The sequence below is a fragment of the Dendrobium catenatum genome, unplaced genomic scaffold (genome assembly GCF_001605985.2).
Source record: "Dendrobium catenatum unplaced genomic scaffold, ASM160598v2 fragScaff_scaffold_932, whole genome shotgun sequence".
Taxonomy (NCBI): domain Eukaryota; kingdom Viridiplantae; phylum Streptophyta; class Magnoliopsida; order Asparagales; family Orchidaceae; genus Dendrobium; species Dendrobium catenatum.
The window spans coordinates 642,230-667,140 of record NW_021319394.1 but is presented as its reverse complement, the minus strand read 5'-3'; the positions used below and the strand labels follow the sequence as shown (position 1 = coordinate 667,140).

General features: G+C 41.6%; 1 protein-coding gene across 1 annotated transcript; it reads right to left on the bottom strand.

Annotated features, from left to right (window-relative positions):
* Positions 1 to 425: 425 nt before the first annotated feature.
* LOC110102513 (60S ribosomal protein L19-1) lies at positions 426 to 24,911 on the bottom strand. The gene is made up of 5 exons (XM_020830867.2): positions 24,692 to 24,911; positions 24,064 to 24,186; positions 23,670 to 23,983; positions 818 to 876; positions 426 to 730 (listed from the first exon to the last, which is right to left on the bottom strand). Exons 1-5 carry the CDS (start codon positions 24,801 to 24,803, stop codon positions 703 to 705), a joined length of 636 nt encoding a protein of 211 aa, XP_020686526.1. The 5' UTR covers positions 24,804 to 24,911; the 3' UTR covers positions 426 to 702.

The window sequence follows — 24,911 nt, the reverse complement described above, 5'->3', positions numbered from 1 at the left end:
TTCAAATAATTGGGTCAATTTCTTAAACAAAACCCCCAAAAAAAACAGCTAAGTTGATACCAATAAATACAAGATCTAATTCTACCAAACCAAAAGCGAAAAATAACTAAGGACTTTTGGTATAGGTGATTTTTTATAAAAATAATGGTAAAAGTATTGTAGATAAAATATTTTTTTTTAAGTTAATGTAAAAAATAACTTTTCAGTATATAAATTTCAAGAAAATAATTTAAAAAAATTATAATTATAATCTGAGAAAAAAAAAAATTTATCCAGATAAATGCTAAAGATCATCACTAGCATTCTAAGAAATAAACAGTAGTTATTTGGCTTCAAGATAATTTTCAAAAATTAAAATTTTTGAACTAGAAAGTTGCTTTAAGAAAAATTAAAAAAAAAAAATCATCCCAAATGAAGCCTTGATCTTCTCCCATGGCTACAAGCCAAATATCACTGTGACAGCCAACAAAGAGTAACAATCTAAGGAAGAGCAAATAAAAACGAACAAGAATTAAGTTTTACACATACGGGAACCAATAAAACATCAAATTCGACAGTAAAAGAGATATGCAGACACGCTCTCTCATGTTTCGTTTAGAAGTTTGGACAAAAACATGACATAGCTGATCACAAAGTTTCAGAGTCTAGATTTAAAATATCAAATTCCAGGTTTAAAGATGATCGCTTGAGAATAACTAACCTTTACTTCTTGGTCTTTTTGGGAGCAGACCTGCACAGAAAATGCAGTGTTTGATGCTTTTGAATGTTTTCACATGATTTCAAGATAGTAATATTGCAATGGATTAAGGACACTTACTCGGCGGGTTGCGATGGTGCTGGAGCTGGAGCTGGTGCTTTTACTTTCTCTCCAGGGCCCTGTTTTAATTGAAGCGATGAAACGAGAAAAAGATGAATGCAAAGCCTCAAGTTTTACTTATGAATATCAAATTGTCAACATGTAGAATGAGGAAAAGCCGCAGAGTGAGACAGATAAATCTATTAAATTTAAATGCTTTGACATAAGGGCATGGGGGTTGGGCGTGAGTAGTCAGCCACCAGGAAATCATCAGTGCAAAGGCGTCTAGATTTTTCTAGCAAACATTGTTTACATGGCGCATAAACAAGAGGCAAGGAGCGCCACATTTAAGTAACCTACAACAACAACATCAAGCCTTTATTTCACTGTGTGGTCAGCTACATGAATCATTTTTCTTCATTGTGTCTTGTTAAGAGTTAAATTCTATTTTAATCTAATTAAAAAGTGTCATTTTTAATATTTGCTAACCAAGACTTTTTAGGTCTACCTCATACATCTACTTTCCTAACCGGGTTATCGGAAGACCACTATTTTATATGACCAAACCATAGGCGACTCTCCCTAATCTTATCTTCTACTGGAGCTACTCCAACCTTTTCACATACATGCTCATTTCCTATCTTGTCTCTAAGAATAAAGCCACTCATCCACCTGAGCATCCTCATCACTGCAACACTTAACTTAATATTCTGCTTCTCTTTTAATGGCTAACATTGCACCATAAAGCATTGCAGGCCTAACCACCTTCTTATAGAATTTTCTCTTAAGTTTGAGGGGACCTTTTCTACCACACAGCAAGCCCAATGCATTCCTCCACTTCAACCATCCAACTTGAATTCTACTAATAATATCCTCATCTATTTCACAATCACTCTGAACAATATACCCAAGATATCGAAAATGTATACTTTTATTAATGACTTGATCACCCAAAGTCACAATCCCTCCATAAGATTTATTATTACTAAAATTACACTCCATATATTCATTTTTAGATCTACTCAAATGAAAGTTTTTAGACTCTATAAGGTTAACCTCCATAATTCAAGTTTACCTTCAACTCCCCCTCTAGTCTTATCAACAAGAAGAATATTATCAACAAAAAACATACACCAAGGTACAACCATTTGCAAATGTCTAGTAAGAACATCCATGACTAAAACAAAAAGATATGGGCTTAAGGATGGTCCTTGATGTAATCCAACTGAGATAGGAAAATACTTGGTTAAACCACTTTATGTTTGAACACAAGTAACATCTCCTGCATGCATATCTTTAATTACTTGAATATAAGCATTATTAACCATTTTCTTTTCTAGAACTCTCCATAGTACTTTTCTTAGAACTTTATCATATGCTTTCTCTAAATCAATAAATATCATATGTAGATTTTAACTTTAATGAAAATGGGAGCAAATTTAATGACACAACAAAAGTAATGATAGAAAAAAAAAACAAGCACCGCCCTTGATGACTTCAAGATTTAGATGATTCAGCAAATATTGACTGCGTCCACGGAAGAAGATATTGGATTTGACATAGAAGCAACAACTAACATACAAAATGCTCATCAGCCTTTCCAAAAACTCAAGTACACTCTCTCAATCAAAACTAAAAAAAAACTCCAAACCTCTCAAACAAATAAGAAAGACAACTTAATAGAATTAATAGCTAAAGATGATTAAACAATACAAGAAAATTATCTGCATTGTGAGTTTTTCAAAGGGGTACTTTTATACCTACTATAGATTCAACAGCAGAAAAAACTTGCAGCACAGAAATACAACAACGATCACAGCGTAAGTTGGGTTGTGGCTCAAGTCTCAAAGGAGACGATTGTGTCGCAACCAAGGCTATAATGCATGTTTTGATATATCAATTACAATTGCAATGCAACGTCAATATTTAAGGAAAAATCAATGGCACAAATAAGTTTGCAACATATGTCATAAAAGAAATATCTGTGACGCAAATAAAGTTATAATGCAACCCTAGAAGAAAACGATTCCAATGAAAGTGCATTTGTGACATATCTTTGAATGTTACAATAAATATAGTGTAAGTGAGGCTATTATAAATAAACGAGTTCAAATGTAAATTTTTAAGGAGATAACTGTTGTGCAATTGAGATTAAAGTGCAAGCAAGACTGACACTAAAGCCCTGAAGGAAACAATTGCAATGCAAGAGAGTTTATGGTACAAATCAATACAATGAAAATAATAGCATAAGTGGGTTATTGATGCAGCCTAAGGCCCTGATACCAAATTACTGCAACCTAAGGCTCTAATACCAAATTGATATAATGTAAATATCTGATATCAAATTGATGCAACCTAAATTCTTAAACCAAGTAGGAAAACACTAGGAATGCAAATTAAGAAGTTGTTTTTAGGGTTTATTATCAAGTGTTATCCTTTTTACCTACCCATTTATTTATCCTCAACAATACAATCAAACAATATTCTCTAAAAAGAATCCAATTCATTGGTTTTGTGCTTGACTATACTCTCTTGATTTCCTCATCTCTGTTTTGTGTCGTTTCTACTTTGTTTTATATTAACTTTGTCATATATTTTAAATTCAACCTAATTGGATTTTGTCATCCTCAACCTCAAGTGCGATCATGCATTGATTGTACCTAGTCCTTATCTGAATAATTCTTTGAAAAAAATGTATGCCATCCTAAAGGATTTGTCATTATAGTTGCCATTTTTTGGAGTTATAACAAGTACAATGCCAATTATAATTCAAGTATGTTGTTTTAGTTTAAAAATAATAGTAGCATAGGTTATTGCCCACCTGTGGGCAATCTTAGTGATGTTGGATTAGGGGTGCAAGTGAGCCGAGCCGGCTTGCTAACGAGCTCACGAGTTGAGCTTATCGAGTTTGAGCTTTTCGGTACAGCTGAGCTCGAGCTTTCTAGACGAGCTAGAGCTTGATTTTTATATAGCAAGTCGAGTTAGAGCTCAATATGAGCTCAAACTCTAAGATTTTGATCATTCTGAAAATACCATCATGAGGTTTGACTTGTTAAGACCAATCTATTAACTCTAAGATTGCATGAGTAGGCTCAAAAAATGTTCAACGAATTGAACTAAAGAGAATTGGCCCAACTCTTGTCGTCCTTCTTTCTCATGCGCAGGCAAGCACCATGCTTGATCCGATGACCATCAGACCTGAGAGTAGCAAATCTACATTGTCCCAACATACTAGCACACAATTAGTAATTTATATTTCATCTTATAGTTTTTTTGACTTTTTGGCACCATTACTTCTTTATGCTTCTTTTTTTAAGATATGGTTTGTGATGCATGATTGCTTTTAAAGAGATGAATATTTTCATACAAAATAGTGAGATGTCACTGTGTTTTTTTGGCATCATCAAATTTGAGCAATGAATCTTTTCAAAATTATTCCTTTTAATGTAATTATTACAATTTTGATGTGTCGCATCCTTTTGAATCGCAACATCACCATTTACAAGATATTATATTTGGTTTGCAAAATTAAAATGTTGATGGCAATGGCAGACCATTGCTGGCTGCTTGGGTTAACCCTGATCTTGGCAAGCTAGTTTGGTCAGCCTAAGGGATATATTGTTTGGCCATATTTTGTTCATTGTTTGACATGTTTTGTATTATTTGTTGTTGACAGCTATGGTGGATATTTTTTATTATCATTTATCAGTGTAAATTTGAGTGTAGGGATTGAATCAGCGATTAATCTGTTTTCGTTGTAGCGAGGTTTCAATAAACTTTCATTATTTATTATTTCTTATTCTAAGAATAGCAACCTCCATGCTTGACTTCCTTGCCTAACGGTGCTACGGGTCCTCTACGCTAGCTTTTTGATTTACCATAGCAAGCAAGTAAAAAAAAAATAGGGAAAGGAGTCTTGAATGAAAGAAGCGTCCGAATAGAATAATATACTGATCAATAACCGTTCTCTTCCAAATGGAAAGTATGTGGTGCCTTCCGCCTACAACCCTTTTGTGCCAAACGAAAGAAATTTGGGAAGGAATAGCACAACCAGAGTTGGGTTTTAGGCTAAGCCCTTGGCCCCAATGGTCTAAGACTGACATCTTACGATGATAAATTGGGCGACCCGGCAACAGATGCTTCTCAAATTGATGGCACACCCTAAGAGAGTGAGGACATACCCAGTATGAGACCTCCTCTTGGCAAGGCTCATTGGGAAGTCATGATTGTAAGCTAAAAGTGTCGACTTGATTCAATCAAATCTAAGTCAGTATCAAGATGCTAAAGGATAGATAAGATCATAAGATAGATGGCACCCAACACATAGTTCAGCTGTGTCTAGAGCAAGACCACAGTGTTCAGCTTCAGTACTTTCCCTAAAATTTTTCTAAAGAAAAAAAGATTCGTAGGGTACAATGCAACAATGAGAAGAAATCTGAATCAATGAGCATAAAGGATAATGAAACGAGTAATAGACACGAGTTCCATACTTTATGTATAATTGCGTAAGAGGTTATCTTAGAGATATGCTCGATCGAAAGGAGAGGGGAGCTTGCTATGAGGCTTTAAGTTGCCATACTCTAATCTAATAGAGTACCTCATACCTTCCCTTTAGAATTCTTTGAGTCTAAATGTCACTATGTATGATCTACTAAGCTTAGAGAAAGGAAGGATTTTGTCGTTATTATTTTCTATACTATACGAAATATAAATTTCTCATTCAAGTTCACGGTTTTAGAAGAAACCTTGTTTTTAGTTAACCTTTGGCATAGAATAATATGCGATTTGAATATGTTGACTAGCGTACTTCACAGGTGACCAAGGCAGCTAAAGATATTGAGTCTCTTCAAAGGAGATGCCGGTAGGATAAGGTATTCTGATTGGGAACCAATATACTAGTTATTAAAACCTACGACATATAAAGCTTAGTTCTAGCTATGTATCTTTCCATAAAAGAAAAAAAGAAGATGCTAATATGATCTTTGTAGCCATGAAAGTGATCTTAGGTGCTATCAGTGAACGTACTTTATCACCAGTAAGTGGACTTTTTTAGAAGAATTTTGTCCCAAAATTCCCTATTTCTCGTAAGAGATAAAGCATCGGACCTTCCCCAAAGCACACCAGCCGAGCTTACATATACCAGCAAGGACAAGTAGTGATTTCTTTACAAGGAGGTCCACTTTCTTTTGAATCAGGGCTCCGATCTTGGGTCAGCCAAGCCCTTTGCTTGACATGAATCCTATTCGTGAACAATTTACGATATTTGCAGTGGAGGAGCACCGAAAAGCAAAGGCGTGAGGCGCTTACTAGCTTCCTCCTTTCTGAGAGAATTTTGAGATAGCCAGTTGCGCATTCTTTCTTATTGTTGCAAATCTTTATATACAATGATATCATATGTTTCATCGAGACTACCTCTTTCTTTTGGTAATTTGGAAGTCACCAACTCAGCTCACCCTTTAGCACTCACATAAACAAACCATTAACTTCAACATGGAAGAAAATGGCACGATAGAGATTGTGTTATCCTTTGTTTATGCATGTTGACTATGGCATTAGATATGGCAAACACCCTGGATGATCAGGGGTGATTTCACTATCGCCTTTACCCTCCTCTGATACATTCCATGGACAATTTCAATGAAGACATATCTCTAGCTAACCTTATAGATGCAAGTTTCCATGGTAGTTAGTGAACTTGGTGTAATAAATAAGAGGAACAAGCTTGTATTCGAGCCAGGTTGGATAGATGCCTAATTAATTCTTGCGGGCAAGTTCATTTTCTCTACACTACATCACCTCAGTCGAACACTTGAATGAAGATCATGCCTCGTTGTTGTTATCCTTCCATGACTCAACAGAAAGGGAGCCAAGACCCTTTAGGTTTCAACAAATGTGGACCACACATGTTGATTTCAGATCCATGCGATTGCCCATGGTCAACTCTGATTCCTCATGTTGAATCTTTCTTGTTTGAACTACCTTCCTTTCTTCCTGAGTGAAATTCTAGTTAACATTAATGTTTGGTGCAACTGAGCTAGTAAGTAAAAAAACAAAGAATGTCAGAAGCTATTCAGTCTTTACTTTTGTGGTCCTTGATAACTGGTGCAGCTATTGATTTGGAGAAAGATAAATTTGCCTTGTTTTCTTAGTTAGGGGTTACGTCTTCATTTAGCTTTTAGAGTCCTTTTGTGGACCTCCGAAAGAGCACCGCTCATGGGGTTCGAACGCAAAGGGTACAGTCACACTATCCCGTAGGACAAAACAATCATAGGTCTTTACACTCGACACGAAAATGCCAATTGGAAGAGACATATCGGATCATGCAAACGACTGACCATTGAGAATAGCGGCTCTCGCCGGCGCACCCCTATAGTTAGTCGTATGCACGATCCAATCTTTCTCTTCCAATTGGACTGTTCATATCGAGCGTAAATGCCTACGATTGTTTTGTCCTACGGGATAGTGCGGTCGTACCCTTAGCGTTCAAACCCCACGAGCGGTGCTCTTTCGGAGGTCCACAGGTTTCTGGCGACCACGGTGGAAGGACCTTCCCTGAACGCAAATGAACTTCTTGTATTGTGTCATCCTCAACAGGAGATTCCTTTGGTTCAGTGGTGGTGGCTTGTGTTGGCTCTAAGGAAAGTGCTTGGAGTGGGTTCTCGGATTCATCTTTTGAATCCATGTAACAACCACCCTTTAGAATCACAAAAACTGGTTCTTCATCAGACTCAAAGTCATCACCAAAATCATTAACATGTAAAATAGAAGAAGAGCGAGTGCTAGAAAAAACTGAAGTAGAAGTAAAAGTAAAAGGTACAGAAAACCAAAAGTAGCCAGAATCTCCTTCTTCTATTATTTCATCATCAATAGGAGTGAGAATAAAGTCCTTCAGCGTAGGTGTAGTAAGGAACATTGTCTTCCCTTCTGAGGTTACAACAAACTTCTGTCTTTCATACATTTTTCTAGTACAAGTAAAAGTAAAAAAAAAAGCAGAAGAAGAAATGTGCTCATCTAGCACTACAACAGAAGAAGAAGAAGAATGGGGAAGTGCTGGCGTAGTAACTGAAGTGACAACTGTCGACTTGGCCTGAAGTGGCCTCCTCTCAACTGCCTCTGAACTCTGAACTGCACAATCGATCATCTTCCTGATCTTCTTAGAGAGTGCTAACTGTCACTCTCCCTCAGAACTGCGGGATGACCTGCCACTACTGCCCTGACTGTAGCTTTGACTGTCACTGTGGCTAGAACTGTGACTGGGATTTGGAGATCATCTAAACTGTCTGAGTAGACTTTCCCAAAGGCTTCACCAAATCACTGTCCTGAAGGTGTATCTGTCCGGTGGCCATCAGCCTCTCAACTCTATCTTTGAAAACATAGTAGTCTTCCAAAACATGCCCTATGTGTCTGTGGTTAGGGCAATAGAGTGGGTGGTCTGTCTATCCCTCATCCTCCACTCTATTGCTATTTGGGAATGTAAGGATGTTCTTCTTAGTAAGGAACTTAAAAATTTTTCTGACACTTTCCCTTTTGAATGGATATTCCTTATTAAGCTTCTCCTGTAGGTACTGTTGACTCTCTGGAGTCCTACGGGAGGGTCTAAACTGTGCTGCTGACTGACCAGAAGGGTGTGACTGTTGCTGCTGTGCTGCTGAACTGCCTAAAGTTTCTTGCCCTTATCTGATGGTCCATAAGTACTGTGTACCTCCCCTCTCTTAGGCGGAGGTGCCCCCGAAGACTCCTGCCGCTGACGTCTGCGTGAGGGCTGACTCTCAACCTTAGAAGGGACTACATCGGGTATGCTGTCCTGTAAGCTAGTGACTTTGGTCAATAACTTCTAAAAGGTTCGAATGGTGAAACCTTTCAGATATGGAGCGATGGGACCATCTATGTTTTTTTAGTAAAATCTCAACTTTATGCTGCTCTTGTAACTGTGGATCACACTGCAAACTGAGGTTCCTCCATCTGACTATGTAATCCTGGAGGGTCTCTTTATGATGCAGTCTAGTGACTACTAACTCCCCTACAATGACCCGGTGCTTTGCACTGACAAATTTATGTATGAACAGCTGCTCTAACTCTGCAAAAGTCCGGACTGAGTCATTGGGGAGGTCGGCATACCAAGCAAACGCCACTCCCACCAAGCTGCTGACAAACAATCTCAACATTAAAGGATCATTCCCTCCTATGTTGCAACATATGGCCCGGTACTGAGTCACATGCTACCTCAGGTTCCCAAGCCTGTCAAAAACTCTAAACCTAGGAGGGATGAAACCAGGGGGGTAGGGCTCCTGCTCGTACTCAACTGGGTAAGAACACCCTCTGCAAACTGCCTCTCCAGCCTTTCTGGAGAAAATCACCTGCTCTACCTTCCGAGCTATCAAATTCTGGATCTGACCTACTGACAACTGAGCTGACTGACTCTGGACTGGAGTAGTGTAAGGAGGCACTGTGGGTGGTACTGGGACTGCTCTCTGAACCCTGTCCATTCCTATGGGGTCTAGTGCAACAGGTGGTAATACTGACTGGTCTCTGAAAGTACTGGTAATGGCTACACCCGTCATCTTGGGCATCGCCCCCAATGCTGTCAACTGTGCAGTCATAGCTGACATGGCTTTGGCCATCTCTGTCATATGTGTCTGAAGGTTCATAACTGTAACATCTGTATTCACTAACCTGGGAGATCCACCCACCTCGGGTTATCCCTGCTCATCCTGGTCCTCGGGCTCTCTCTGCTCATCCGAGTGGCCTCGACGGGTGATCACACAGACCCGGTGCACTGGTACATCCTCCTCTGACTCATCTCCTAGTGTATCGTCATCCTCTAAGAAAGATCGCCGAAGTGCCTCTTTGTAGGGACTCATAGGAGAGGTGATCCTATGAGTGCTAGGAGCGGGCTCTATGTCATCCCGCTCTGGTGATCCGTCGGGAGTAAGTACTAAATCATCATCACAAGACATCGGGACCACTTCGGACCCGGAAGGAGCTACAACATCCATCTGATCAATTGTGTCCACTAGCTGCTCAGTCTCTGCCAACGGTGCTGTCTCATCTGGCTGAACTGGGTCGACAAGGATGCCCATCTTTCGACGTCTCCAAACCCACCTCCTGTGGTGGGGCTCCGTACTGGTAACCGGCTGCTGAGGGGCTACCACTGCTAATCTGATCTGGGGTCGAGCAGGCTCCCGTTGTTGTCTCTGTCCTCGGCGACGTGGGCGTCGTCCTACAGTAGGAGTAACTGCCGGCGGTCTAACCACTGGAACTGTCTCTGTCGACTGCTGAGGTGTATGTCCTCTCTGCCAACTGTACAGCCGCATCGCAATCTGTCTCCTTAACTGAAAAGTAGCCTGAGAGATCTGTCGGAGTAACCTCTCCCGACTAACAGGCCCTCTGCCACGAGCTAGGCGGACGATGTTTCGAATCCTCTGAGTGAGGGCTCGAACATCAGCGTCCTTGGGATCCTAGCCCAGGGTAAAGTAGTAGTGACATGAGGAGGAGCCACCGCAATGCGAGCAACGTCCTCCTCATCCCCATTGTGTCAGTGGAGAGGTTACTCCGACAGATCTCTCAGGCTACTTTGCAGTTGAGGAGACAGACTGCGAGGCGGCTGTACAGTTGACAGAGAGGACAGACACCTCAGCAGTCGACATAGATAGTTTCAGTGGTTAGACCGCCAGTAGTTACTTCTGTTGTAGGACGACGCCCACGTCGCCGAGGACAGAGACAGCAACGGAAGCCTGCTCGACCCCAGATCAGATCAGTAGTGGTAGCCCCTCAACAGCCGGTTATCAGTACGGAGCCCCACCGTAGGAGGTGGGTTTGGAGACTTCGACAGACGGTCACCCCTGTCGATCCAGTTCAGCCAGATGAAACAGCACTGTTGGCAGAGACTGAGCAGCCAGTGGACACAGTTGATCAGATGGATGTTGTAGCTACTTCCGGGTCCGAGGCAGTCCCGATGGCTAGTGATGATAATTTAGTACCTACTTCCGACGGATCACCAGAGCGGCATGAGATAGAGCCAGCTCCTAGCACTCATATGATCACCTCTCCTATGAGTCCCTACATGGAGGCACTTCGGCGATGTTTCTTAGAGGATGATGATACACTAGGAGATGAGTCAGAGGAGGATGTACCAGTGCACCGGGTCTATATGATCACCCATCGAGATCACTCAGATGAGCAGAGAGAGCCCGAGGACCAGGATGAGCAGGGAGAACCCGAGGTGGGTGGATCTCCCAGGTCAGTGGATATATATGCTACAGTTCTAAACCTTCAGGCACAGATGGCAGAGATGGCAAGAGCCATGGCAACTATGACTGCATAGTTGACAGCGTTGGGGGCGATGCACAATATGACGGATGTAACCACTACCAGTACTTCCAAAGACCAGTCAGTAGTACCACCTGTTGCACTAAACCCCGTAAGAGTGGATAGGGTCCAGAAAGCAGTTCCAGCACCACCCACAGTGCCTCCTTACACTACTCCAGTCCAGAGTCAGCCAGCTCAGTTGTCAGCAGGTCAGATCCAGGATTTGATAGCTCGGAAGGTAGAGTAGGCGATTTCCTCCAGAAGTGCTAGAGAGGCAGTTAGAAGAGGGCGTCCTTACCTAGCAGAGTACGAGCATGAGCCCTATCCCCCTGGTTTCATCCCTCCTAGGTTTAGAATTTTTGACGGGCTTGGGAACCCGAGGCAGCATGTGGCTCAGTATCGGGCCATATGTTGCAATATAGGAGGGAATGATCCTTTGATGTTGAGATTGTTTGTCAGCAGCTTGATAGGGGTGGCGTTTGCTTGGTACGTCGAGCTCCTCAATGACTCAGTCCGAACTTTTGCAGAGTTAGAGCAGCTGTTCATACAGAGATTTGTCAGTGCAGAGCACCGGGTCACTGTAGGGGAATTAGTAGTCACTAGACAGCGTCATAGAGAGACCCTCCCCAATTACATAGTCAGATGAAGGAACCTCAGTTTGCAGTGTGATTCACAGTTACAGGAGCAGCACGAAGTTGAGATTTTATTAAAGAATATATATGGTCTCATCGCTCCATATCTGAAGGGTTTCACCATTTGAACCTTTCAGAAGTTATTGACTAAGGTCACTAACTTACAGGGCAGCATACCCGATGCAGTCCCTCCTAACGTTGAGAGTCAGCCTTCACGCAGATCTCAGTGGCAGTAGTCTTCAGGGGCACCTCTGCCTAGGAGAGGGGATGTACACAGTACTTATGGACCATCAGATAAGGGCAAGAAGCCCTTAGACAGTTCAGCAGCACAGCAGCAGCAATCACACCCTTCTGGTCAGTCAGCAGCACAGTCTAGACCCTCTCGTAGGACTCTAGAGAGTCAGCAGTACCTACAGGAGAAGCTTAGTAAGGAACATTCATTCAAAAGAGAAAATGTCAGAAAAATTTTTAAGTTCCTTACTAAAAAGAACATCCTTACATTCCTAAATAACAATTGAATGGAGGAGGGACAGACAGACCACCCACTCTATTGCCCTAACCACAGACACATTGGGCATGTTTTGGAAGACTGCTATGCTTTCAAGGATAGAATTGAGAGGCTAATGGCCACCGGACAGATACACCGTCAGGACAGTGATTTGGTGAAGCCTTTGGGAAAGGCTACTCAGACAGTTCAGATGATCTCCAATCCCAGTTACAGTTCCAGCCATAGTGACAGTCAAAGCTACAGTCAGGGCAGTAGTGGCAGATCATCCCGCAGTTCTGAAGGAGAGTGACAGTCAGCACTCTCTAAGAAGACCAAGAAGATGATCGATCGTGCAGTTCAGAGTTCAGAGGCTGTTGAGAGGAGGCCACCCCAGGCCAAGTCGACAGTTGTCACTTCAGTTACTACGCCAGCACATTCCCATTCTTCTTCTTCTGTTGTAGTGCTAGATGAGCACATTTCTTCTTCTGCTTTTTTTACTTTTACTAATGTATGAAAGACAGAAGTTTGTTGTAACCTCAGAAGGGAAGACAGTGTTCCTTACAGCACTTACGCTGAAGGACTTTGTTCTCCCTCCTATTGATGATGAAATAATAGAAGAAGGAGATTCTGACTACTTTTGGTCTTCTGTACCTTTTACTTTTACTTTTACTTCAATTTTTTCTAGCACTCGCTCTTCTTCTATTTTACATGTTAATGATTTTGGTGATGACTTTGAGTCTGATGAAGAACCAGTTTTTGTGATTCTAAAGGGTGGTTGTTACATGGATTCAGAAGATGAATCCGAGAACCCACTCCAGGCACTTTCCTTAGAGCCAACACAAGCCACCACCACTGAACCAAAGGAATCTCCTGTTGAGGATGACTCAATACAGGAAGTTCATTTCCGTTCAGGGAAGGTACTTCCACCGTGGTAGCCAGAAACCTGTGGATCTTCGAAAGAGCACCGATGGTGGGGTTCGAATGTAAAGGGTACAGCCGCACTATCCCGTATGACAAAACAATCGTAGGCATTTATACTCGACACGAACAGGCCAATTAGAAGAGACAGATTGGATCGTGCATACGACTGACCATTGGGGTGCGCCATTGAGAGCTGCTATCCTCAATGGTCAGTCGTATGCACTATCCAATTTGTCTCTTTAAATTGGCATGTTTGTGTCGAGTGTAAAGGCCTACGATTGTTTTGTCATACGGGATAGTGCGACCGTACCCTTTGCGTTTGAACCCCACGAGCGGTGCTCTTTCTTGAGCAGAACGTTGGGCCTTCAACAGGACATCGGGCCTTGAGCAGGGCGTCGGGTCTTTAATAGGACGTCAGGTCTGAATGTCGGGCCTTAAGGCAGTGGTGCGATGAAACTCCGGCGGTGGTCCGGCGAGGTTCCTGCGGTGCTCCGGCGGTGCTCCTGCGGTGGTAAATTCCCAGTTGAAAAATAATTCCACTAGAATTTGAGTCGGTTACAAAGGACTGAATCACCGCCAAGGGTGATCAAATTACAACTGGTAACTGCTCGATTGGAGTCAGGTTTTAGATCCGGTGTCACTTGGAAGTTCGGGTGTTGATAATCGGCCTTGAGCAGAACGTTGGGCCTTCAACAGGACGTCGGGCCTTGAGCAGGATGTCGAGCCTTCAATAGGACGTCGGGTCTGAATGTCGGGCCTTAAGGCGGTGGTGCGATGAAACTCCGGCGGTGGTCCGGCGGTGCTCCTGCGGTGGTCCGGCGGCTGTCAAGGAGAAGCTTCTTCCTTCTCTTCTCTTCTTCTCTTTCTAGCTTGGATCCCCTCTCATGAGAAATGAGGGCTCTATTTATAGATTTTCTGGAGTGGCATGGCCCGTAAATAGGTGTGAGATCAGGGGCGAATAGGGAGTGGTTGAATGGACGGCCGATATTGAATCCTACGATCGTGCAGTGTTCGTTGGTCATTTGAGGGCCTTAATGATGTCGGAATTCAGTGATCTTGGGCTCGTTGGATTCGTCTCGTCGAGCCGTTCGATTTGAGTATAAGCTCGTCAAAATCGGAGTCCGTTTAGTAACTCAAATTGTGGTTTGAAAATTCCAACAGCGCTTCGGGTCTATGATTTGGACCCATTTGGGCTCAGATTGGGTCGAACTTGGTGTCGTTGGGTTCGTATTTCCGAGACGCTCAGTTTGACTATAAGCTCGCTGAAATCGGAGTTCACGTGCTCCTGAATTCAATTTTTGAAGTTTCTGATTTGTGTTTTGCGTCGAGATTCGTGCCCGATCAAGATAATTGCATGATGACGTATCAGTTGCCCCTCTATTTTCGGACGTCGAAGTTCCAGGAGTCCGAAAATATATGTGTCGACAATTTGCATTGGCCGAAACGCCAAAGATTGTGTTTCAAAAATTAAGCGTTTGCTCAAACTTGATGGTAGAGGCTCCGCTGAGCTCCGAAAGTATCGAAATTGAGTCTGGAATGTCGAAAAATGTGTCCGGGGACCCTAAAACGTCGAATTTGGACTTTTCGGGACGAAAATTGGGCCCGAAATGGGCTGAGCTGCCGGACCGGCCGAACAGGCCGGCCGCATGGAGGCACCGCTCCATATGGTGGTGGGAATGAGGCGGTTCAGCCCACCGCCTCAAGTGGGCCCCACCCTATTCAAAATTTTACTAAAAAATCCCAAAAAATTCCAAAAAAATCTGAAAAATTTGAGAAAAATTCAGACAATTAGAAACTTTATTTTCTCTTTCCAAAAAAAGTATAAATAGGCCCTTAAAGCCTTTAGAAAAATTATCCCTCTTCTCTCTTCTTCTTTTCTTCTCCCTCTGTCCTTACAATTGAGGTGTTTCATTGATCTTCCAAGGCCCCTCTCTCTGCAAGAAAGTCCAGAGATTTTCCCTTCTCTTTCTTCTCCCTCTGTCCTTACGATTAAGGTGTTTCCTTGGTCTTCCAAGGCCCCTCTCTCTGCAAGGAAGTCCGAAGATTCTTCTTTCTCTCCTCCAAAACCATTTAGGAGAAATGTCAGGTGATCGCCTCCCACCGAGAGATTCTGCGATCTGGGGAGACCCCATCGCACCGTATGACAGCGAGCAGACGCCAAATAAGGAAGCGAGGGTGAATGAGACAGCGTCGACTGTTACAAATGATTTCTTGTTTCTCTTTCGCAAGAATTATCATTCTCCGAATGATGTGAAGACGATGGTGCCTAAGAGGTCCGATCAGGCTAGTCATCCTCCTCCTGGGTATTTGACCGTTTCTAAGACCCACTTGCGGGCCGGATTACTCTTTCCACCTCCTGCCGAGTTGATTGAAATTTTACAACGATGTGGGGTGAATATGTTCCAATTTTCATTCAGAGCGATGTCGGTGGCTGTGGGATTAATCGCTCTCTTCATGGATCGAGGAGCTACTTTGACACCAGAGCACCTTTCACGGATGGATCGATTTACCAGCGACACACATGGGCGTGTAACCTTTAGATCCAAATGGTTGGATGTGCGTACCCGTGATCCATCAAAGAACCGGTTCAGTGCTTTCTTTTTTGTGAAGAATGATTGGAGCTTGATAGAGAAGTGGGGAAAGATGAAGGATCTGCCTCCCCCTCTGCATGTTGGGGAAGAAGACATAATGAGGATTTTGAAAGTTTCTGATCTTGATCATCTTCTATTTGAGATTCGTCACATGAGTAGATACACCGAGGAAGAGTTCTTGTTCAATGTTGGGCTGTCGTTCCATGCTGGAAGGTCTGATACGAGGATGTTGAAGCCGACATCCAGGGTTCCTGAGCCTCGTGCCCCTACTTCAAAAGCGGCTCCCAAACGACCGGCAAGAGGCGAAGATCCTCATGTTTCGAAAAAGAAGAGGGTGGAAAGGACTGCAACAAATATTGACAAAGCTCTACCTGACTCTTCCCCAGCCAAATTGCGTATCCCTGAGGATGTTTTGAGCCACCAGTGTATTTGACACAATAAAACTAGCAATTTTGTGAGTAACATGTCTCAATGCTTTTATCTCCTTTTCTTTTGGGGTGACTTCTAATAAACTTTTCTTTTTTATTTCAGATGTCACGCCTTGGGATCGAGATTAATGACTGGAATAGTAAATTTGTTAAGATCAAGTATCTTCAGGGAGAGTTCAAGCGAAAGTATGATCAGAAGGTCAAGGAGATAAAGGTGCTTGAAGAAGAGCTGAGTGAGTGCAGTACTGAGTTGGCCAATACAATGCACTCCGTATCTCTCCAAAATCAGCAGGCAGATCGACATCAAATAAATCTGGAGGAAGCTCAAGCGACAATCACCAGGCTTTTAAAGGATCAGAAGGCTTCTGAAGAGAAGATAGCATCACTTGAGGCAAAGGATAAGAAGTCCCAGGTTCTTATAGCTGAGAAGGAGGCCGCTTTGTCTAGTTTAGAACCTTCAAGAGTTATTGAAGATTTCAAGAAGTCCATAGCTTTCAAGACTATCATTCAGAATCACGTTGAGGAGGCTCGAGATCATATCTATAAAATATAAGTGAAGGGTTTGGAGCAACAGTGTATTAAAGATGGATTCATTCGAGGCTTCTTTAAGGGGGTTCGCCTGATGCAGCGAAAGATCGGAGTTCAAGTCGAAGGGGTGACCCCTAGCCAAGCTTCAAATGACTTTCCTTCAGATTCTGATGGTGATGAGGTAGAGAGTGATCTTCGGAAGGTCCTAGATCTTGATGTGGATCTACAATCTCAGGACCTTCCGAAGATCCAGGACCTTGCGAATCTCACTCTCTACCTCATCACCATCAGAACATGAAGGAAAGTCATCTGAAGCCTGGCTAGGGGTCACCCCTTCGACTTGAACTCCGGTCTTTTGCTGAATCAGGCGAACCCCCTTAAAGAAGTCTCGAATGAATCCATCTTCAGTACACTGCTGCTCCAAACCCTTCACTTCTATATCATAGATATGATCTCGATCCTCCTCAACGTGATCCTGAATGATAGTCTTGAAAGCTATGGACTTCTTGAAATCTTCAATAACTCTTGAAGGTTCTAAGCTAGACAAAGCGGCCTCCTTCTCAGCTATAAGAACCTGGGACTTCTTATCCTTTGCCTCAAGTGATGTTATCTTCTCTTCAGAAGCCTTCTGATCCTTTAAAAGTCTGGTGATTGTCGCTTGAGCCTCCTCCAGATCTATTTGATGCCAATATGTCTGCCGATTTTGGAGAGATACGGAGTGCATTGTATTGGCCAACTCAGTCCTGCACTCACTCAACTCTTCTTCAAGCACATTTATCTCCTTGACCTTCTGATCATACTTTCGCTTGAACTCTCCCTGAAGATACTTGATCTTAACAAATTCACTGTTCCAGTCATTAATATCGATCCCAAGGCGTGACAGTTGAAATAAAAAAGAAAAGTTTATTAGAAGTCACCCCAAAAGAAAAGGAGATAAAAACATTGAGACATGCTACTCACCAAATTGCTAGTTTTATTGTGTACAATACACTGGTGGCTCAAAACATCCTCAGGGATACGCAACTTGGCTGGGGAAGAGTCAGGTAGAGTTTTGTCAGTATTTGTTGCAATCCTTTCCACCCTCTTCTTTTTCGAAATATGAGGATCTTCGCCTCTTGCCAGTCGTTTGGGAGCCGCTTTTGAAGTAGGGGCAGGAGGCTCAGGAACCCTGGATGTCGGCTTCAACATCCTCGTATCAGACCTTCCAGCATGGAACGACAGCCCAACCTTGAACAAGAACTCTTCCTCGGTGTATCTACTCATGTGACGAACCTCAAATAGAAGATGATTAAGATCAGAAACTTTCAAAATTCTCATTATGTCTTCTTCCCCAACATGCAAAGGGGGAGGCAGATCCTTCATCTTTCCCCACTTCTCTATCAAGCCCCAATCATTCTTCACAAAAAAGAAAGCACTGAGCCAGTTTTTTGAAGGATCAAGGGTACGCACATCCAACCATTTGGATCTAAAGGTTACACGCCCATGTGTGTCGCTGGTAAATCGACACATCCGTGAAAGGTGCTATGGTGTCAAAGTAGCTCCTCGATCCCTGAAGAGAGCGATCAATCCCACAGCCACCGACATCGCTCTGAATGAAAACTGGAACATATTCACCCCACATCGTTGTAAAATTTCAATCAACTCGGCAGAAGGTGGAAAGCGTAACCCGGCCCGCAAGTGGGTCTCAGAAACAGTCAGATACCCAGGAGGAGGATGACTAGCCTGATCGGACCTCTTGGGCATCATCGTCTTCACATCATTCGGAAAATGATAATTCTTGCGAAAGAGAAATAAGAAATCATTTGTAACAGTCGACGCTCTCTCATCCACCCTCGCTTCCTTATTTGGCCTCTGCTCGCCATCATACGATGCGACGGGGTCTCCCCGTATCGCAGGATCTCTCGATGGGAGGCGATCACCTGACATTTCTCCTAAATGGTTTTGGAGGAGAGAAAGGAGAATCTCCGGACTTCCTTGCAGAGAGAGGGGCCTTGGAAGACCAAGGAAACACCTCAATTGTAAGGACAGAGGGAGAAAAGAGAGAAGGGGAAATCTCCGGACTTCCTTGCAGAGAGAGGGGCCTTGGAAGATCAAGGAAACACCTCAATTGTAAGACAGAGGGAGAAGAAGAGAAGAAGAGAGAAGAGGGATAATTTTCTAAAGGTTTTAAGGGCCTATTGATACTTTTTTGGGAGAGAGAAAAGTTTTTAGAGTTTTTAATATTTTGAATTTTTCGGAATTTTTCAGAATTTTTTGGGAATTTTTTGGGCCAAAAAACAAAAAAAAAATTAATTTTTAATTGGTGTGGGCACCACTTTAGGCGGTGGCCAAACAACCTCACCTCCCACCGCCTTACGGAGCGGCAGCTCCAAGCGGCGCGGGCTGCCCGACGTTTTTGGGGTCCCGTACACGTTTTTCGACGTTCCTGACTCAATTTCGATACTTTCAGAGCTCAACATGGCCTCTATGATCAAGTTCGAGTAAGTTATTAATTTTTTAACGCAATTTTTTGCGTTTCGGTCGGTATAAAATTTCAGAACAAGTACTTTCGGACTTTTGGAGTTTCGGCGTCCGAAAATAGGGGGCAACTGATACATCATCAAAAAATTATCTTGATCGGGCACGAATCTTGATGCAAAATTGGGTTGGAAACTTCTAAAATTAATTCAGATACCATCTCAATTCCAATTTCAGCAAACTTATAGTCAAACTGAGCGTCTCGGAAATACGAACCCAACGACACCAAGTTCGACCCAATCCTAGCCCGAATGGGTCCAAATCATAGACCCGAAGCACTGTTGGAAGGTTCAAACCACAATTTGAGTTACCAAACGGACTCCGATTTTAACGAGCATATACTCGAATCGAACGGCTCGATGAGACGAATCCAACGAGCCCAAAATCACTGAATTCCGACATCACTAAGGCCCTCAAATGACCAACGAACGGTGCTTGATCGTAGGATTCAATATCGGCCGTCCATTCAACCACTCCCTATTCGCCCCTGATCTCACGCCTATTTACGAGCCATGCCAATCCAGAAAATCTATAAATAGAGCCCTCATTTCTCATGAGAGGGGATCCAAGCAAGAAAGAGAAGAAGAGAAGAGAAGGAAAAAGCTCCTCCTCGACAGCCGCCGGACCACCACCGGACCACCACCGGACCACCGCAGAAGCACCGCCGGACCACCGCCGGAACCTCGCCGGACCACCGCCTTAAGGCCCGACATTCAGACCCGAAGTCCTGTTAAAGACCAGACGTTCTGCTCAAGGTTCGTCGTCCTGCTGAAGGCCCGACGTCCTGCTCAAGGCCGGATTATCAACACCCGAACTTCAAAGTGACATCAAGCCTAACACCTGATTCCTATCAAATAGTTACTGATTGTAAATCTGATCGCCCTTAGAGGGGATTCAGTTCTTTGTAACTGACTCAACGTCTATTGGATTTATTTCAACTGGGCTATGCCCCGTGGTTTTTCCCCTTTTTAAGGGTTTTCCACGTAAAAAATCTTGTGTTCTCTATGTGTGAGCTAGTTATCCGTACAACATTAAGACGCAGAATTAAATCTCTATCGCCGCGTATTTTCTAGCCCGCAACAGAAAACAAATCCTCCTAGCCGTGGTTTTGAATTTCCAAGCATTAAAGAGGCTTTAATTGCATTAAACGGGTATTAAATGACATATATATGTCACTTTGACATATTTAAGACTTGGTTTGACCTAGTCAAATAGGTCCAAGATATGGGTGGATTGAGCTAGGAAGCCATGAAATTGGATTGAAATCAATTAAAAGACATTTGGGTCAATTTGGGTCAACCCTGGTTGACCCAGGACCTGGGACTGGGCTCAACAGACTCAGTTTGACCCAAGAAATTGATTGGGATAGGTCTTGAGTCTTAGCTTGGTCAAATTGACCAAGTCAAACTCTTTGACCAAGAGTTTTGACAAAATCAAGATCAACACCTTTATCTCACCTTATTGGTATTGGTGTGCAACTGAGGTAAGAAAGAGATCTTAGGCATATGCAATAGAATAGGTGTTTTACTAGTCGTACTACATGTCTCTCTCTATATTGGGATACTCTAAGTTCTTTCTTCGTTTGGTGGAGTTGACAACTCGGTTATGTAGTTTTGTTTTGGTACAGTAATACGTAGAATTTTTGTAAGAATACATACTCTTTGTCTTCCCAAGCCAATTCCTGCTCCTAGCTAACTAAGCATTCGTTCGGAGTTGGAGAAGATCGGCTCCAATTCATCTTGGGTTGGGATCTTAACCTTTAACTGGTATGAACTAAAGAATAAAAAGAAAGTCTCATCCTGTCCTTTTAGGCATAATACTTCCAATTGAATTCTTTGCAGATCGTCTGCTATTTCAGATTCCAATTCAAAGTCTTGTTTTCTTTCTTGATTTTAGTTTAATAATATATCTTATCTAAAATAAGAAGTAGCTCGCCCTTATTCAAGGAGAGGGTAGCTTGCTATGCTCAACTGTGAAGGAGAGGACTATATAGATGCTTGAGAACATGTTGCGGGTATGTAGCTGAGATTGGCAAGATTGTTGGGATGATCGGCTACCATGGAGAGGAGATAAGTATAATAATGCCCTTCTTAAAATCTATAAAGACTCCTCAATTTTAGTCATTTAAGGCATTCATGATTGTAGGATTTTCTATGATCAAGGGAGCTTATACCTAGGGAAGTCCTAAAAGCCGTCATCAATAAGTTACTATAAGATTTTCTAGGCCTACAAAGTAGAAATGACAAGGAAAAAGAATCCTTTAGGATAAGGACATTTTGTCAAATAATTATTCTGATAAGGACTACGTACAATCAATGCACGATAGCACTTGCGGATAACAAAATCCAATTAGATTTGAATTTAAAATATATGACAAAGTTAATGGAAAACAAAGTAGAAATGACACAAAACAGAGATGAAAAAATCAAGAGATTATAGTCAAGCACAAAACCAATGCATTAGACTCTTTTTTAAGAGAGTGTTGTTTGATTTGATTGTTGAAGATAAATAAATGGGAATGTAAAAAAGATAACACTTGAACCCTAAAAACAACTTCCTGAATGAAGCATGAAAACTTGCCTTGCTATGATATAAATGCTATTAAACATGAAAAATTTGAAGCATTTCCATATTTATGTAGGATGACTCAAGATTAAGAATTGTAGACTTCCAATTACCAGTTAAATCAACACCTTTCTTTAAATGTAAACAAACAATTTTAGAGTTTAAGCTAAATGATAATGAAATAATCAAAATAATACAAGAATTTCAATAAGAAGAGCGAAACAAATAAAATCAATGCGCAAATTAAATTTAATTTTGCCATATCAAATTTTTAAAATGTAACTTTGGGATTAAAATCAAGAGCACTAAGCATGTGGACAACTAATAATGTAGTGCAATAGAACAATGAATGAAAAAACACTAAAGCAAGAAAAAACAATTCTCACACCAATACAGGGAGATGACTTCCTCCAAAATAAAATATTCAAGCTTATACTACACTCGAACGAATCAAACATCTAATTTATGCCCACAAGATTAAAACTAGAAAGAAAAGTTTTATTTAAGTCGAACATTTTGAATAACATGCCTTAAATCAACTATTTACAGACTCTCATAACCTAAGCTAATTAATAAGATTGGCACATATTTAGATACATCCATATCCACACTATATACATGGGAATATCCTTCAAGAGAATCACAAAAACCAAGCCACAATAAGCAAAAACCCATTCACAGAAAACAGCATAGGGATTCAAAAGAATTCTAGAGGGATAAAGCCAGCAGCTACATAAATCCAAAATCCATATAACTTCAAATACCACTGACTAATGATAAAACTAACTACTGCAAGTATTCAAGTTTCCATTTCCAAGAAAATAATACCACTCGTTGCATGCATCCACACTTAAATGCCCAAAGCAATTTATTCATGCATTACATATCAACCTTAATAAGGCATAATAAAAATAAACCTCCCGTTAATGTGAAGCATGGATAATGGTAGATGTATGTTGCCTTACCCAATAGCCTTATATTATAATGGAGACAACTTAACTAATACTCTGAGCTTGCCCTCTACCCAAGTCAACCTTAATAACAAACAAACTAAAGTATTAAAATCAAAATCTGAACAAAACATCATCATCAACCTCCTTCCAACTTTTTAAGGTTGGATTTATGAATTCTGATTCTTTATTCCTTTCTGGAGAGTGTTGCATAGGGTTTCAAACCCATTTTGATTAAATTTTTTTGCGCAATATCTATCCACATGAACTTTGCCCTCATTTTTCCTTCATAATTCTTTGATATTAATTGCAGCAACCCACCTTATTTTGTACATCTTCTACCCTTCATTGGAAAAACCTAAATTACTCGTATATATTTTTCACCATCTTATTTGAAGCAGAATCTACTCCCAACATCCCTCTAAAATCATAATTTCTCAATTTTTCCATCCTAGTTCCTCCAACACATTGATTCCAGACCTAATGAGCAACTAGGTTGGAATGGTATGATATATAACAATTTCAATCCTCATGTTGCATAAATCTGAATACAATGGAATGATTTTAAAAATATAACAAAGCCCAAACACAAGCCAAACTTATTAAAGAGTTAAAATCACATTATAATACTCAAAAGCAAGTCAAATTACCAATATAATTAATGGCAAAGAAATTTCAAGCATAATGTAACAGGCACTCATCTTGAACTCAAACTAGTTGATAGAAGAAATATACAAATATAAAGTTAAAAATCATGCATACAAGGTAACTGCCACAACAACAAGTAATATTGCTTCTATAGAAACAATAAAATTAGTCGAAAGCAAACTGCTAAACCAATTATGTAATAGGAACAAAAAAAAATTTAGCACAAAGTTCAACAAATTTGATAAACAATAAATTGGCAATGCTTAAATTAGAGTACTATAATACACCATTGTGTCACCTGAGCAAGCCGTTCTTCTCTTCTGGCAATCTTCCTCTCCCTACTTGCTTTGCTCTTTGCCCTCTTGGCCTCAAATTGGTCAGACAAGGTCTTTTCTCTTGCCTTTTCAGCCTTAGACTTGTGAATACTCTCCATCAAGACTCTCTTGTTCTTAAAGACATTACCTTTTACCTTCATGTACATATCATGGTACATGTGTTTGTCAATTTTCTTGGCCTCGCGATACTTTCTAAGCAAACGCCTCAAAACCCTCATCCTCCTCATCCACAAAACCTTCGTAGGAAGCCTAGCTTCCCGAGTACCCTTGCGCTTACCTAAAAAATTTTAACTTTCAATAACTAACAAGTTCTCACATCACATGCTCCATGCTCCGAGGAAATGTGCTATGATATACCATATCCGGAGTGACGCCCCTTCCTCTTGGCTTCTGCCATGCGCCGTGCACGGGATCGAGAGTGAATCTTCATGGGTTTTTTTATGATAAAACCATCTTTAACCAACTTTCTAATGTTTTGCCCTGCAATTTAAGAAAACTAGAGATAAGAAACCCTACTAAAAAGGTTCTAGTTTTGGAAAATACAAAGAAGAATCTTCCAAACAAGTAAAGATGTTAGCCCACCATCCAATTAGGCACAAAAGGTTAATTATTTTACGATGCAAAGAGTAAAATTCATCCAATCTTATTGGCTGAATGCATGGTGGGAACCAATATGTATGCTTGCACAGAGCCCTAATGGAATTATCATATCTAAAACAAACAGGCATGTCTCCTAGCAGGTTTATGCTATACAGAAAAAAAAAAAGGAAAAATTAGTAATTTTCCACATGGAATTCCCAGAGCTCGGAAAATATTTAAATTGCGACGAAGCATTGATGATGGAAATATCAAATATCCAACAATTGAACGCTTTCGAGAAGGCCAAACTCTTAGAACTCGATCTTTCGCTCCATTGATAAAATTTTAGGGCAAGCAAAATCTACATCTCGGAAGAAATCTGCGCAGAAAGTGGCGTGGAACTTACGAGAGTTGGCCATGGATATCTCGCTGACCTCATTGGGATCTAGCCAGACCTTTCCCTTGCCGCAGCTAAGCACGCTCGCCGCGAGCCGCTTCTGGAGCTTAAGCGAAACCATCGTTCCTTGTCCCGCCGCCTTGTCCGCTCTGTTTTGCTCGAACAGAAACAAATCAGGCGCGGCGGAGAGTAACGCCTCTTATTGGTTTCTTGGAATTAGGCTAGGGTT

Coding starts and splice junctions, on each gene's coding strand:
- LOC110102513 (XM_020830867.2), bottom strand. CDS start 24,803: ATGGTTTCGCTTAAGCTCCAGAAGCGGCTCGCGGCGAGCGTGCTTAGC. Junction 24,187..24,691: donor GATATCCATGGCCAACTCTC/GTAAGTTCCACG, acceptor CTTAAATTGCAG/GGCAAAACATTAGAAAGTTG. Junction 731..817: donor GCACCATCGCAACCCGCCGA/GTAAGTGTCCTT, acceptor TTTTCTGTGCAG/GTCTGCTCCCAAAAAGACCA.